This window comes from Aphelocoma coerulescens, chromosome 2 (assembly GCF_041296385.1).
Source record: "Aphelocoma coerulescens isolate FSJ_1873_10779 chromosome 2, UR_Acoe_1.0, whole genome shotgun sequence".
NCBI classification, from domain to species: Eukaryota; Metazoa; Chordata; class Aves; order Passeriformes; family Corvidae; genus Aphelocoma; species Aphelocoma coerulescens.
This window is the reverse complement of record NC_091015.1, coordinates 18388626-18404093: the sequence shown is the minus strand read 5'-3', so window position 1 is coordinate 18404093 and position 15468 is coordinate 18388626. Positions and strand designations below refer to the sequence as shown.

Below are 15468 nucleotides of genomic sequence, written 5' to 3'. Positions count from 1 at the left end.
CCTGTTATCCTCAGGTGGTGGAAGACAAACTAGAATTGTTGTCAGCCCAGCAACTGGAGCCAGCCCTTCTCTCTGCCCTGGTACGACACATGCACTCTAGACATTAGAGTGACTGAGATACCCTCGTAACAAAATAGCTTTATGCATCCACTTAAAAACACATAAAATGGAAAAGAAAGCAGAGTGCTCTGGCCTTGGGCAAGGTGAAATACCAGAAATGCAATGAGTTAAATTACCTTCCAGGCTTGTGTGGAAGTGCTAAACATCTTCAAAACACAAGGTTCTTACACAAACACCATTTATTCCAATAGGACATACACTGCTAAATAAAATGAGTCACTACGAATGAATCAGATCAAGCTGGAACAAAGTAGAAGCTTTTTATAAGCTCAAAGCATATTGGGCAATAACTAAAATGCCTACAAATATTCAGAGCACTGGGTAAGAATGAATTTATGCCACCTTGCAAGAAGTATTTTTTGTATCTTAATACCTATGGCCAAATAATTATTTTATTTGATTATCACTAACGGAGATGAGACAAGAAGCTGTGAAAAGGGAATATGATGAGAAAAGCTAAGATAATGATATTATTTACTTTGGGAAAAAAGAAAAGCAGTATAGTTGCAGTTATAGCAACAACCACAGCCAAGCATTAGCGGTGCTCATTTTGAAACTGCATTTTGTGCAAACAGCAATTATGATAATTATTTTTTATTAGATGGTAAATGAATGGCTAAGAAATTCTCAAAACAGAAATTCAAGAAGCACCATTTTACCTTTTTTTTTTTTTAAATTAGGCATTACAGAAAATGGAATAGGCCATTCTGCCTTGCTCAAAGCATTTTGATAATTTTGTTAAGTAAGAGAGGGAATATTCAATTTAATATGTGCAAAAGCTAATATTTACATTGTTCAGTACATAGAGGCAGGATCACATTAAGAGAAACTGGAAGAGAATAAATTGTTCTTAGGGTCCACTGTAGACAGAACAAATATTAATGAGCTTAAAGCATAGTAATGTAGTCAGGTAAGATTTTAGAAAAAAATCTTCATAGTGATAGAGCTAGTGAGGCATGGGAAGAGATAGCATAGGGAAGTCACGGAACTACCCTCCCTGCAAAAGATTAACCCGATTTTCACCAATGTTTATTTACAGCTGAACTGCTCTGGTAGTCTACAACTACCTCTTCAAGTCCTCTCCAGACCTGTTTTTTAACAGTTTTAATAAAGCAATTGTTAATGATTTCAACTCACACAAATGGCCTTTGTCACTTGGCATTGTAAGGGATATGCTGATTGCCAGAAACAATTCCTGCCATAGAGACATCAGGACAGACAGAGATGAAACAGATTTCCCCTCTAAGTTTACTGCTCTCTATTTTTGTATTTTTCTCCCTATTAAATATATGAGTTTGAGAGAAACCAAAAGGACAGCACATAGAGAGCAGACACTGGATAAAGGTAGGCTTTGAGACCATCAGAATGCAATCATCCCACTTGAAGCAGGGACTTGCCAACTAGTATTACTTTGGAAAAGAAGTGTGCACAAGGGAAGGAGCTAGAAATTCAGATTATATGTTTAGGTTATATAGTTGACATAGAAAATTATTGTTTCCAAGAATTTTTCATTTTTCTTTTGTTGCAGTCTTGCATTAACAAGCCAGCTGGATCTCCTACGTGGAATATCATCACTGCCTTCAGGAAAGATAACCTTTCCTTACACACTGCTATATACACACTTCTGCTAAAGACAGGGTCCTGCAGCTGCTTGCTGCCCCCCGTGGCTAATGGTCCACGTAACCTGAGCAGCATTCCTTGAGCACCATGCTCACACTAAACCCTCAACAGCTGGAGCAGCTGTATGAAGTGCAACCTTGGATTACTACAGACATCATTAAGTGAGCAATTAAGAAGCTGAATCTCTCCACTCTCTATCATTTCACCTACTTTTAACAGAATAGCTCCTCAGCCACCTCGTCTTTGGGGTATATCTATCATTAATTAAGTCACGTATTTTACGGGTAATACTGCTGAAAATATTTTTTTGCTACATCTGTGCAATAAATTGAAAAGACTAGAAAGTGACAAATGTATTTAAAGAATTAAAAGTTAAGACAAAATAAAGACAAAAAGACACTTTTCTGCCTTTTGCCCACAATGTGCAGCACAGGCTGTCTCATGCACTGAAAGCCCCGACAATCAAAGTCTTGAAATTCTAGACCAAAAATCCCTGTCTCCTTCCCATGAAAGTTTGGACTTACTCCCAAACACTTTTAAAATAATTGTTTTAGCGTAAGATCACAGATAGCACAGTTCTGCCAATCCTTCTATTAATTAACTGTTGTGGATGATCTTCCTGTTTTTGTTATTATTACTAGGATTTAGTCCACAGATTTGCCAATTACAAACCTCAGTATTCACTCCCAGAGGCAGTCTCAGCCCCAAACCCCAGACTAAATGTTTCAAGCCCCTTAACATAAGCATGGAAGAAGCATGTTAAAATCTAGTGAAAACTTTCAAGTTTATGTTTTGTCTTACTTTTTTTTCCGTTGTTATACAGGCATTTAACATCCAAAATTCACCTGTAAGCAATCAAAACCATAGGTGAAACACAAGAACAAAGGATTTACCTAGTGAGTCATCAAAGTGCTTTATTTTATAAAGCCTTGCTCATGTTTGGAGTGTAATCTAAGCACTAACATACACAATAATGAGTCTTCCTTGCCCCGTCCAAATAAACAGTTTATCAACAAGAATGAGTGACAAAAATGCTACACAGACAAAAAGAATGCTTTGCTGTAAATGTCTAAAATGGTTTAAAAATGTACACTCATTGGCCGCAATTAAATATGTACTCCAAGTACCTTATTTTTATTCCAAGGTCTCCCTGTGGCCTCATACCTTCAGAAGCTTCAGAAAACGAAACTTGGGTGAGAACGTCGACAACGGGGGTGTTTAGGGAGAGGACAAAAAAAAAAAATCAAGCTGCAGTACCAACTTATTTAAATACATACAATACAAAAGTATACACATACATTACAGTGCTGCAGACATCACTAAGTCAAACATAACAAAAAATCCTGTGGGAAAGGTCAGGGAAAGGAAAAAAAAATTAGTACACAGCAACAGGAATAGTATTGCCTTTGGCCGCTGAAGAGAGTGTAATTAAGGGGTTGCTGTTGTATGGGCTCGTCTGAAGTGAACCACAACACAGGTTATGCACAGTTGCAGCTGAGCAGCACTGACATTAGTTATGGAGAAGGCATGCTGGCACTCCTGATCCCAGTTAGAAACGATGAGAGGGAGGTTTGACTTCTCTTACGTTGCCTACAAAATCTAACAATTTCAATAAAGAAATTTTAAAGGCACAGCTTTAGCACAGTGTATAAGTAGATAAACTTTTAAGCATATGTAAATTTGTCTCTTTCAAGCATGGAGTCTTTCAGGGAAAATACAAGAGGAGAAGGAATACAATGTTTAAAAATTTTAAACAAGTTAAACATGATCAGCACAGTTTCAGGCAATGTACTATACAATCAAAATTGAGTAAATGGTAGGACAGGTCATTTTGATGCTGAAAGACAACCTTGGGAAAAATCCCTCTGAAATATCCTTTCGCATTTTATCGTGAAAGAGTCTATGATGGAGGTGAGCGAGACATTCACTTTAGTACACTACTGCACATTACCTCTTGGAAGATGACAAACATTACTTCATTTGTACTGCAAAATAACTTTACATGTAAACTCAAAAGTCATATATTGTACACGGCTCTGAAATTCAGAAATATCCCTGCTTTCCTAATAATGTAAACAGTAAAATTCAGGGTTCATTTTTCAAGGGATAATCTATAATAAAATACCGCTGTTTCAACAGTACAACATAAGCATTTAAACTTCAAATTCCCAGTAAATTACAAGGGAATGGAATTTCTATCAGTGTGCACATCTTTCAGGATGGGTAGCAGATGGAGCTACTATTGCCCAAAACTATGCGCTTCTTCAGATAAGCTTTTTTTACACTTGTAACCTTATTAGCTCCTATATTGCAAGAATATAAAACAAATGAAAACTTCAGGTAACAAAGTGAAATAAGCAAAGTTTTCCCTTAATATAAGTTTACCATAGCAAAAATGTACACATAGCATGAATTACGTTAGCTCTTTGTAAGGTAAGAGATGCCAGCTCTCAGACGTCTGAGAGGCTGAACTTCCTGACACAATGTGCTGAAAAAGAAGACAAAAACGGGAGAGGGAGGAAAGAAAAGGAAAAAAACCCAACTGCTAAACCAAATGGGAAAAGCCTCTGGCACCAGATGCTTTTTTTAAGGAGTGCCAGTGTGCAGGGTGTAACATTCGCAGTAAGGTCTTCATTATTATCATCATCATCACCATGAAGAATACTGTCATGTATCTTTTTTCAAAAAATAAACTGATCCACAGTTTACAATTTGATATCAATATTGTAGATTTAACATGCATTTACTCTTCCCCACCCCCACCCCACGCCTCTTTACTCATTTATTCCACTTCAGCTGGTAGCATCAGAGTATTACTGTCACAGTGCACTCTGAGGAAGCTGTTCTATTTATTTAAATTATTTAAAATTTTTTTTTGCACACACAAAAGAGTCAGAAATAGCTAGAACTATGCTGGGAATATCAGGCAGCTGTTAAAGCGAGTACTCCACCCCACTTCAGTCATCTTTGCCAGCAGATGTAAACAAAGGGGTTTCTTTCTGTAAGATGAGCGCTTCTCTGAGTTCCATTTTTTCCCTACACTTGTAGCCACTGCTGCTGTCCCCAGGTCTCGTGTCTGTCCTATGTAACATGATAGGTTACGTCAAGATGTTGGCAATAAAGTCCAAGAAGCGCTTTGAATACTGTTCAGGATTAACAGTTGAAATTTCTGCACCGGCCTATACAGAGAATTGGGAGGAGAGAAGAAAGAAGGAAGAACCAGTGTTTTATTTCACGCTTTTGTCACTGAGGATGTTACTCAATAAATTTCATATGCAGTTTCAGAAGCAAAGACTGGAAACACAAATTGTAATGGCCCTCAAGCAGAATCTTACTGGTGCCTTTTTAGGCTTCACAGGAGGACACTGATAGCCAGTACTCACCACTGCAATAGCTATCTTCCATTTCTGAAATATACTTTTTACTTTCCATACTTCTCTTTACTTTTATTGTACTTCAGTCCTCTATGTGAATTTTTACAGCACAATTAGCCATGCTACCCATTGATTCACCAGCAGATTCTGGTCTCTTGAGCAGCAGTGCCTTCATACAGAGAAGATTGAGTTGCCATACTTAGATCTGGCATGTCAACACTTGTGTAACATGTACTGTTATCTGAATGCTAAATAGCCTGGTTTGAAATACATGGTAACAGTAACACTTTTTCAACGTTTATGCATTTAAATCTGGACTCACTGAATAAACCATACAATTGTTATTTCAACGAAGTCATGATTTCATTCATATTTTTACTCGAGTTTTTCAGAGCCTTACCCACATTTTTATTTATATTTTTCCTGTTTTACAAAAGAGGAAAGTTGCATGCATGCAATTCATGAATGAACTTCAGTGTCATGTGGCTTAGGATGGAGACAGTGAAATAAACAAAATGGATATCTGAAAGTAATTTTCTGTAATAAGTTCTGATCACAATCAGCTTCGATAATCATAGCTGTTGCTCACAACTTATTTCTATCCATTATTTAAGCCAGAAGTGTGAGTTTTTAAAGTATGCTACTTTCAAAGTTCAATAATAATTGCCAGATAATGGCTGCATATGGTCTGCATCAACTTTCAGCTGCCCAGAGAGCAGAGAGAGTAATGAAAGCATTGCTTTAGACAGACAAAAAAATACCTCCTACAGGCCTTTGCAGGTCACATCATTCTCTACTGTAATTAAAAAGCCCTGAGCCCTTTGCGTAAAACTTCCCACAATGCCCTGACTCTTCAGATACTTAGACACAGGAGGGATTTTAGCCTCATGAATGAATATGCTGTCTTTTAAAAGTTTATGAAATTTGAACCTTAAATCACCACAGGAGTGATAATGGTAGATATAAATCATAAATCTGGAAGACTGGGCTGTTTCACCATGTTTTTTTGCTGTCTGCTGCTAAGCAGCAATTTCAGTCAAAATTAAATAATGGCCATCAAACAGAAGCCTTCACTGAACAGCCTCTGAATATTTAATATGTACATTTTATTTTTATGCCTGATTTTGCAAATGGTATTTCTTTTTTTCTGAAGAAGTCTTCTAGAGTGAGCCACATTATATGTTGAAGAACTAACTTTCATCAGGCTGTACCAAATAACGAAACCATCATTAGGATCTGCATCTGAAATTAGATTCATGACAGCTTTCATAGAGCAGTGAACAGCTCTGTTTGCAAGAATAAGGTGCATGTCACAAATTTAGGACAAAGTCTTAAAAAGCATCTCACTAGAGCTCTTTGTGGGTGAGAAAGCTGTGCATACAGCTGAAAAAGGAGTTCCACTCTCAACATGTCATGTGTAGCAGTTACTCTGTACATTTTTATTGCACAATTAACTTGAAAAAAATTCTGATCTTCTTCCCCTTTCCCTAGATTTACTGAACTGTCCTGTAAACAAAAATGCATGAATATAAATGGAGTAAGAGGAAGAAACCAACCCAGATACTTACCCCATGCTTTACTGTCTTTGCAGCATGGGCAGCTTTCTTTTTTGCATCATAATGAGTAAGAATGTCAATAATGGCCATAAAGTACACTTCCTTCCTGGGTGCATCTGCAAAGGCAAACACAGGGCAGTAAGAATGACTTCTGAAAACAAGTCCGCCTCCTAACAAAGGAGACTTGGTGAGACACAATCAGCAGCTAAGACAGGTCAATGTCACTCATAATGAAGATCTGTAAAAACCACAGGCTCAAGCTCTCCTTAATTGAGAGTTTAACTGCAGTCATATATAATGCAAAACCCCCTAAATGAGTGTAAAAGAAAAAAATAGCATACAGAAATAGGAATTATTGCTCAGTTAAAGTAATGTGGATTACATCTTTCTTTGTGGAAAAATAATGAAGTGTTATATGAAAGGTAATGCTTCTGTGTCAACAAAAAGATCATATTCTCTTTATGAATAAAACCATGTATTTATCTGTGTCAATGCTTATGGAAAAAAACCCCATGTAACTCTCCTGTCTTGAACAGCCACAGGTAACTAGTTATACTTAGTTTTACACACTAACATCAAACTCAGTTTCAGGCTTCTTACACACTCCTTATGATGACTTTCTTATCTGGAGCATAGAAATTGGGTATGAGTGCACAAATTTTCAAAAAGCAACCAAAAAAGTGAAATATAACCTGGAATGCTTCTTTTCTCATTCATTTTAGACTGTGTTTAACAGTGTTATCTGCCAGAAAAGACCAATTATAGATACTAGACTTCCTGAAAGGGATTAAAACCCCATGAATTAACTGCTGAAAACTGGTGAACCTGAACAGCTAAGCATTACAGAAATCTCCTTTCTGCTGCACCAAAGAGCAAGTTTCCTTTTCCACAGAGTAAACTTCTATTTTCCAGTTTACATTTGCCTTTATATGGGTGTGAGGGCTTTAGGATTCTGATGCAAGAATCAAACCACCTTAACATAAAAATATTTCTTTTACTGCTTACTTTCATGGGATTTTATTCCATAAACATCAATAGCTGGATCAAATTCCCCTGGAGCCAAAGGCAGTGAGCTGTTCAGTGTATTTCCTGGACTGTCTGGAGGGGTTCCAATGGGGTGGGTCCCATCACTTTCACCTTCCTCTTCTCCATCATTCTCTTCACACTCTATTTCTTCCTGTTCAGCTCTTTCAACATCATGAATTCCAACCAGCAAGCTGTAGTCCATGAGTTTTAACTGAGCAAGGAACTAGAAAGTGATAATAAGCAATCTATCAGTATTGCTGAAAAGCATAACCTCCACTTACAAACAGAAGTTACACAAAGGTGTCACCAGTTGAGGAAAACTTCTAAGGCACTTCTGACAGAGAGCAAAAGGGAAGATTAAGTGATAAAGCTGGCAAAGAGATACTTGATTTTATTAAAACATAGTAACAGCACACAAATGACTTTAAACTTACACTGTAGCCCACTCCTCCAAAATCCTCAGGAAAAAAAAATGTGTAGTGAAGAGCAGTGTGCTTGCAAACCAGTGACTGTTACTCCTGTCTTGTGTTTCAGTTAAATTACAGAGTCATAAAATACCATGGGTTGGAAGCGACCCCCAAGGATCATCGAGTCCAACTCTTGGCCCTGCTGCACAGAAACATCCCCAAGAGTCACACCATGTGCTTGAGAATATTGTCCAAATGCTTCTTGAACTCTGTCAGGCTTGGTGCTGTGACCACTCCTCATATGGCTTCCCCTCAAGGCCCTGCACCATCCTCTCAGCCCTCCTCTGGACAGCTTTATATCTTTGTTATGTTGTGGTGCCCAAGACCACACACAGCACTTGAGGTGGGGACTGCTCTGCCACTGCTCAGTGCCCAGACCAGCTTCTGTGCTAGCAGGTGCACAGTGTGCTATGGTCTGGTGCTGAACCTACCCTCTCAATCCCTTATAAGTCTTATTAAAGAATAATGAAAAAGTGTTCAATTATTCTTGCAGCAGAAAGCTGAGAAGTTTTACACCCTGAAGACATGAGATGATGTTGTATTCTCTTCACAGTGACAGGCTCATGATTTACATCACTTAAGCAAAACATGTATGTGAATGAAACGGTGGTTTTGAATAAAGAATAAGATTCGGAGATTTTAGAAAATTAAAAGATGAATACACTTGTGTACAAAATTATTTTAGTTGAGGAGAACAGCATAAGGCAGAAAGAGGAGGATGGAAATAAGGAAGGTATAAAAGCAGGAAAATGGGATAAACAGCTCAAGGGGGTGAGGGATAGACAGGAGAGAGCTATGCTGCAGCTTAAAAGCAGTACTGTGATTTCAGACTTGTGAAGTCCATGCTTATGGCATGCAGAGAAAGTGGCTGAAAATAAAAATTGCTTCAGTTTTTATAAACTCTAAATGGTTATAAAAAGGAAGTTACAGCAGACCAGGAAAGAAGGCATTTAAGCTAGACTTTGGCACAGATAGTGATGGTGATGAAAAAGGTGAGTATAAAATACTAGGTAATGAGAAAGTCCAGTTTGTCAAAATCTGATTTTGAGAAAAGAGGTGAGCTGGAGATAGCTGTAAATTCAAGTGCTAGAAGAAATATTGTGAGATTGAGAAGAGGTTTTAAGAAGAAGAAACTGTTTTTTAATGATTTCAATATAATACAACAATAGACTCTTCACAAGACTAGAAGGGATCTAAGTTTGAAGAGATGATGCACAACAATACACAAGACAAACAGATGAGACTAGCCAAAGGTGATGGGGTGAAAGACCTCCAGGCATATTATTCACTACTTGCTAAATACAGGGGAAAAAAATCTACCAATAATAACACAGAACAGCATGAAAGAGAGTGCGCCCTTGGGAAAAAACAGTGAGCTACAGATTAGAAGAGAATGGCTCTTGGAAAAAAGTGTGCTGCTGCTAGCAAAAAGACTTAGGGAGATCAGCACAAGGAAAAAAAATCTGATTTTAAATGGAAAAAATATGTAGTCCATGGACACCTGCAATGGAGTAAGGAGGTGGGAAAATAGACAAGGGGACACCAAAACAGCAGTAATAATTTGTGTTTGCACACAGAAAGGGGACATATGACTTGATTAGGAGAGAAATATAGAAACAAAACTTAATGAAAAACAGAAATAAAGCCATATAACTCAGAATAGTACTCCATAATATGTTTAACTATAAATACCGCCTGATAGGATGATCATATGCTAAGTGTTGCTGCATTTCTTTTCATTGTAGTGAAACGTGAGCATTTATACATTGGTTACAAAGTGTGTCTATCGGTTATCTAATAAGGGCAAAAGAACCAGCAGAAGAAAAGCAAGGTTAAAGAACAGCTTGCCATTGTCAAAATCAGGAGCCAGATCACTTCACACCAGTGGTTTACATGGATATTAAACAATTTTCTGTGTAAACTTCAAACCCATAAAAACAGCCTCTCAAGACATAATCTGGAATCTACCATTATATTCCCAGTCTGGTAAATGATATAGATCATACACTATCCACTTTTTGGGGTAAGAAAGTATCTTCCACATTCCTTCCACATACTTAAGATATTATCTGCAACATACTTACTGTAAAAGCAGTAGTCAGCAACAGCAGTACATGTTAAAAGAGCACAAAATTTTAACCCAAATAAACTTATCTCTAGAGCTGTGATATCAGTAGAGCACAGTATTTTAAATATAAAATAAACACACACTGATATTTCACAAAACATTTACGTTTTCATCATCCTCACCACCATAAATTTCCCATTGTTACTATGATGGGAAATTAGATTTTCTCAAAAGCAAATTACTGGGTAAATTCTAAAGTAACAGTATTTTGCTTTGTGCAACTAATGAGACACAGATCTGAAGAATTCGAAAAGTCAATTCACAGAGCTCTTTTGATATAAATAGCTGGAAGTCTTATTAAGTCACAGACACATTTTCCTACCAAGTCTCTTCCAAGTCTCTGCCTTTTTACTTGAAAACAGATTTTAGGCTTTGAGTATAAAGCTGCAAAATATTCTGTTTAGGAAAAATATTTTTGATTATGCAAACTAAAGGCAAGTTGTGTGAACAAGTTAGTCTGATATTTATTTTATTAGCTAAATAAAATCAGTAAAAATAATACATTAAACTCATACATTAACACTTTTCTTTCAAGTATTTACAATATTCAGCAAATTACAAATTTATATGAAAGACTACATTGAGATAATGAGAATCCAATTGCTGTATTCAGATTACTGAAGCACTCTACTGTTGTGATACTACGAATGATTTAAAACTGGATTACTAATATGAAACAAAAAGGACATGCACAGCTGTGAGTGGGGGAGAAGCCCCTCCTCTCTTATGGACTACAGTCTGTATTTGGCCTTAGCCCTGGTGGACCTCCACCTGTAAAATACAACCCACAATACTCACCTCTCTCTCAGGGGCATTTGGAAGCACTAGGCTTGTAAAGCATTTAAGTACTAAGCAGTACTATCATTTTAACATCACATCATCAAGGCAGGAACAATGTATGGCAACCAGCTATGGCAGCAAGCCATTTATCACATCAGCAAAGCAGTGATCAACTCCTGAAAGTTTAAATTGTGTTTCATTTAAAACAGTCAGTGCTTACAGTCTTATAAACAAGAATTTTCATTAATGAATCACAGGTATTATTTCCTGGGATATCCGTAATTTGCCACACATTTTAATCACATGCAACTGAACAGGCACATTCTTACCTCAACATCCTTCTTGAGTTTCTCAAGGAACATCTTTTTGTTACTCTCATCAATATGAATCTTTTGGCCATCATTAATAAAATCATTGTCTTTGAACGTTGGCAGATCTTTGGCCTGAAACAAATAAAAATTCCTGTAAGAGCAGGACTGCAAAGAGGAGTGTGGTGAAGCCGCTGCCCTGGCGCAGCCCCAGCTGGCAGCAGGGCCTCCAGAGATTCCTGGTACCTGAGAGGGCACCCCTAAGCTGCCTCTCCTTCACAGCATGCAGCTCTCCATAACTGCACCCATGGAGCTCTTTCCTTAGTTTATCCCTCCTGGAAACAGCCTAGAAGGTATATATTTACTGGGCAGTAAATGCAGCTAGGACAAAATCTCCAACTCAATACTGGATTTGCATTGAACACTGATTTGCAACAAGTTTCTTCCAAGATGTCACTTGTCAAAGCGACTGGCAATAAATGAAGTCAAAACACAATCTATACCTCATAACAAAGAGCCTACATCAGATCTTATAGATTGGATTGCATTTTGCACAACTACTGTGAATGTTTACAAGTGATTAATACCAAATAATTACTGAAAAGCATCAAATGAACATGAATTATGAAATCCTGCTTAAAAGTGGCAAATGCCAGAGAAGACCACTGCCTCTTCAATATGTAATTAAATATTCCTTGATGTTGGAGCAACTTGATCATCTTCAATTCCCCCAGGAAGTGATTTGCAACAGTGCTAAGGAAAGTCAGAGTAACCACTGCATTCAGTACTAACACAGCTCCAATGGGCTCAGTTTTTAAAGGGTAGTGACTGGAAGTTTACTCAAAAAACCACAGCGAACCAACAAACAAAAGAGCAGCTCCTTCAGGGCATTTGGTCGAGCAAACTAGTAGCAATAGTAACTCCTGCAATCAGAGCTTTTAAAGAATTGGCCCATTAAGAGCAATGAACAGCCTTTCTCCCCACCCCAGCTTCAATCAACAGTATGGAAGAACAGGTTTTCTTTACAAAGAAAATGTTATGGAACAACCAGTGCTGCAATTCCTATGAACTGTCAGTGGCCATGAACTAGTGAGTATCCCGAATAAGTAATTTCCCCTTAATCTGAAAGTCCTTCTGCTAGGAATAAAAGGCAGCTAACATCAGCTTACAGAAGTGTCCTTCAGAAGTTTAACTAGTCAGACATTGCTTATAATCTTATTGGAGATGGTATTTTTCATAAAGTTTATTTTCTTCTTATGATATAGTAAGGAAAAGAATCTGAGAGGTTCTTTCCTCTGCTCCAATATATATATTGGAAAGTACAGCATTAAAATGCGAGCATCACAGCAGACTCTGAAAGGCCCTTATAGATCTCCACAGTGGCCAAACATTCTTTTGCTGTTGGGCTGTGTGCACTGAGGTGGCCAAAATACTCAGTTCCCTAACTGCCTGAATTCATTTTTTGGACCTGGAATTTGTGAATTGCTTGAGATCCCACAATGCTACTCTTGTTTCGAAAAGTGATCCTTTTCTTCCAATAACTGTTCAAAACCACTTAAGAAATTAGTAACATTGTAATAGTTATGAATCATTTATTAAATCCATGGCATCCTGATACCTAAGAAGTTTGGAAGAAAATAAGGTCCTAGTCTGGCTGCTCTGAATTATTATTGTCTTGCATCTAGAACATTCTGATACATTAAAATACCCTCTAATAGAGATCCTCTATTTATATTTGAAACAAAAGGAAAACAAACACCCAAGCAGCTGAGATGGAGCTATAACCATTCATTCATCCCAGACTCCACCTCCATGGAGGAGTTGTTCAGCAGTGCTCTCCTGCTTTACTCAAAAACAATGCTGGACACTTTTAGAAGCTCACAATGCATTGTTTACCACAATATGACTGCACAGCATGCATTGATTTTCTTTCTGGCCTACTCAGTAAGAGGTTTAGGACACAAACGAGCAGGGGTAACATCAGATATGCATTCCAGGCTAACAGCTGTAGAGATTATCATACTCAAACTAGCATACTGTCCCATGGACAGGGCTAATTCTGCAGAGGCAGGACTGTGGATGCCGGGATGTTGCCAACACCGGAGGATGGAATCCAGTGCGTGGGATGCTTAAGAACGGAGAGGAGATTTGGATGAAATAATTTAAGATGAAGCAGTAGTGAAAAGAATGCAGGAAACCAAGCTTCCTTCATTTTTAGCCCAAAATCACAAAAAAAAATCCCCAGCTTATTTTTCCACCAAGTATATCCAAGTTATTGATTAAATTAGGCAGAGGTTAAAGTGAAACAAACCCATTAACACAGAAAAAAACCCTACTAATGTCGTTTAAAGCTGGGGGGGAGCACAGAGGAAGGATGTGCTTGTGGTTAAGGTACTGAGACGCTTTTTTGCCTTTAGGCTCTGCCGCAGGCTTCCCACAGAGCACAGCACCAGTCACCGGCGGGGGTGTGAGGGGAAGCTGCCTCGCCACTCAGGACAGCCCTACGGTAGTAAAAATAAAATTACAAGCAGTGTCTTTTTTGGAAGATGCTAGGGATGGTAAGCCAGTTGTGCAGGTGCCATACTTCACTTTAACCTTGTCTCTGATCTATTTTTAATAAAAGTGAGCTCACAAAGCTGACACTGCTGCAGTTCTTGCCTGCCATCACAAGACCCATGGGGTACTCCCAAGGACGGTCAGGGCAGTGAGTCAGCACTTCCAAAAAGCCAGACTCTCCACTGCCTTTGTATGCAGGTTCCCCCAGTCCATGGTAATACCTCTGAAGATATTTATCTGAGGTAATTTTATTCACCCAAATATCCAGAGTTGTAAGGACTTGGCAAGTGTAGAACCACATAAGCTAAAAGCCAGTTCTGAAGCATGTGAAGAAAAAAGATGAAGAAAAACAATGGGTCTCATCTAAGAAATTGAAGCTAAAAAGCTCTGTGCCAGTGTGTGGTTGCCCTCACCACATTATTTGCATCATGCCTCCCAGCCTGTTCTCTTCTGTCTTTCCAGGTGTTATTAGACAAAGAATTTTTTTTTTTTTTTGGTGTGCTAAGCAATATTATTCTCCCTATTCATTTAAAGCTGAATAGTCCTAGGATACTGTTGTAGTCCCATATATTACTAATGACAGCCAGCAGCAGTAGTGATTCTAGTAGTACTTGAACTGAAATTTGTCTTAAAATTGATTTGTGAATTTAAGAATCAAAACCTACGAAATACTCAACTAGGAGGCACTCTTGTAGTTATGCAAAATTAATAATACATTTATTCATGTTAAAAAATCTTACTATGTTAATTTTCTTACACACTGAAATAAACACAAATAGAATCACATTGTGGAAGTTTAAAACATTATCTGAATGAAAAAAATTGAGACTTTGCTTTAATGAAATAATTGATATGGTTAATTTTTTATGATGTCTCAAATATTTCCAATGAAGCAAAATCCTTGTTGGAAAAAGATTCTCCTAGAATGTAATTCATTATAATGAACATATTACTGTCATTAAAGAACTAAATATTTTAAGAGCTGCACAGGAGATGAGCATCTAACTACTTCCACTAAATTAATAATAGCTTTTCTTTCTGAACCACCTCCACTGTTTTTAATCCCCTACTTAAAGATACAAGAAAGACATAACAGATTTCATAAATATTAAATATTTATTTATTAAAAAAGCATGTTATTGGAACACTTCAGGTTTGCATTCCAAATTTTATCATGTTCACAGAGAATTTTAATGGCAGGAAGATTTCACTGCCTTTGAGAGGCTGAAAATCAATAAAGATTTCTTAGTAACTCAGATGACAGAATGTGTAAAGCCTTATTCAAAATAAAAGTATAGGTTAAGAGCTGATACTGTTTTGAGTTAAAAAAATCTTGGAATGTAGGAACCAGCTGAAGCTTTACTTCTAGATGAACATGGAAATAGTTTTTTGCATATTTCTTAGCATGTCTCAATTCAGCATCCTATCCTAATGAGTCGAAATTATTATTATTATCAATTTTGTTTCCCTAAAAGGATTTTGTGTGCATCATGACATCAAAAATAATGGTCTTAGCTAACATTAATGCTGACA

At 37.5% G+C, this 15468-nt stretch overlaps 1 protein-coding gene across 6 annotated transcripts in view; it reads right to left on the bottom strand.

The window, feature by feature from the left end:
* Positions 1-281: 281 nt before the first annotated feature.
* PIP4K2A (phosphatidylinositol-5-phosphate 4-kinase type 2 alpha) overlaps positions 282-15468 on the bottom strand; it is a 134242-nt gene continuing 119055 nt past the window's right edge. For all 6 annotated transcript variants that reach the window (XM_069006653.1, XM_069006651.1, XM_069006652.1 and 3 more), the window contains 4 exons: positions 11401-11514; positions 7676-7919; positions 6683-6786; positions 282-4919 (listed from right to left, as the gene is read on the bottom strand). In XM_069006653.1, coding sequence (XP_068862754.1) covers positions 4839-4919; positions 6683-6786; positions 7676-7919; positions 11401-11514 — 543 coding nt within the window. In that variant the 3' untranslated portion in view covers positions 282-4838. The remainder of the gene's footprint in view (positions 4920-6682; positions 6787-7675; positions 7920-11400; positions 11515-15468) is intronic.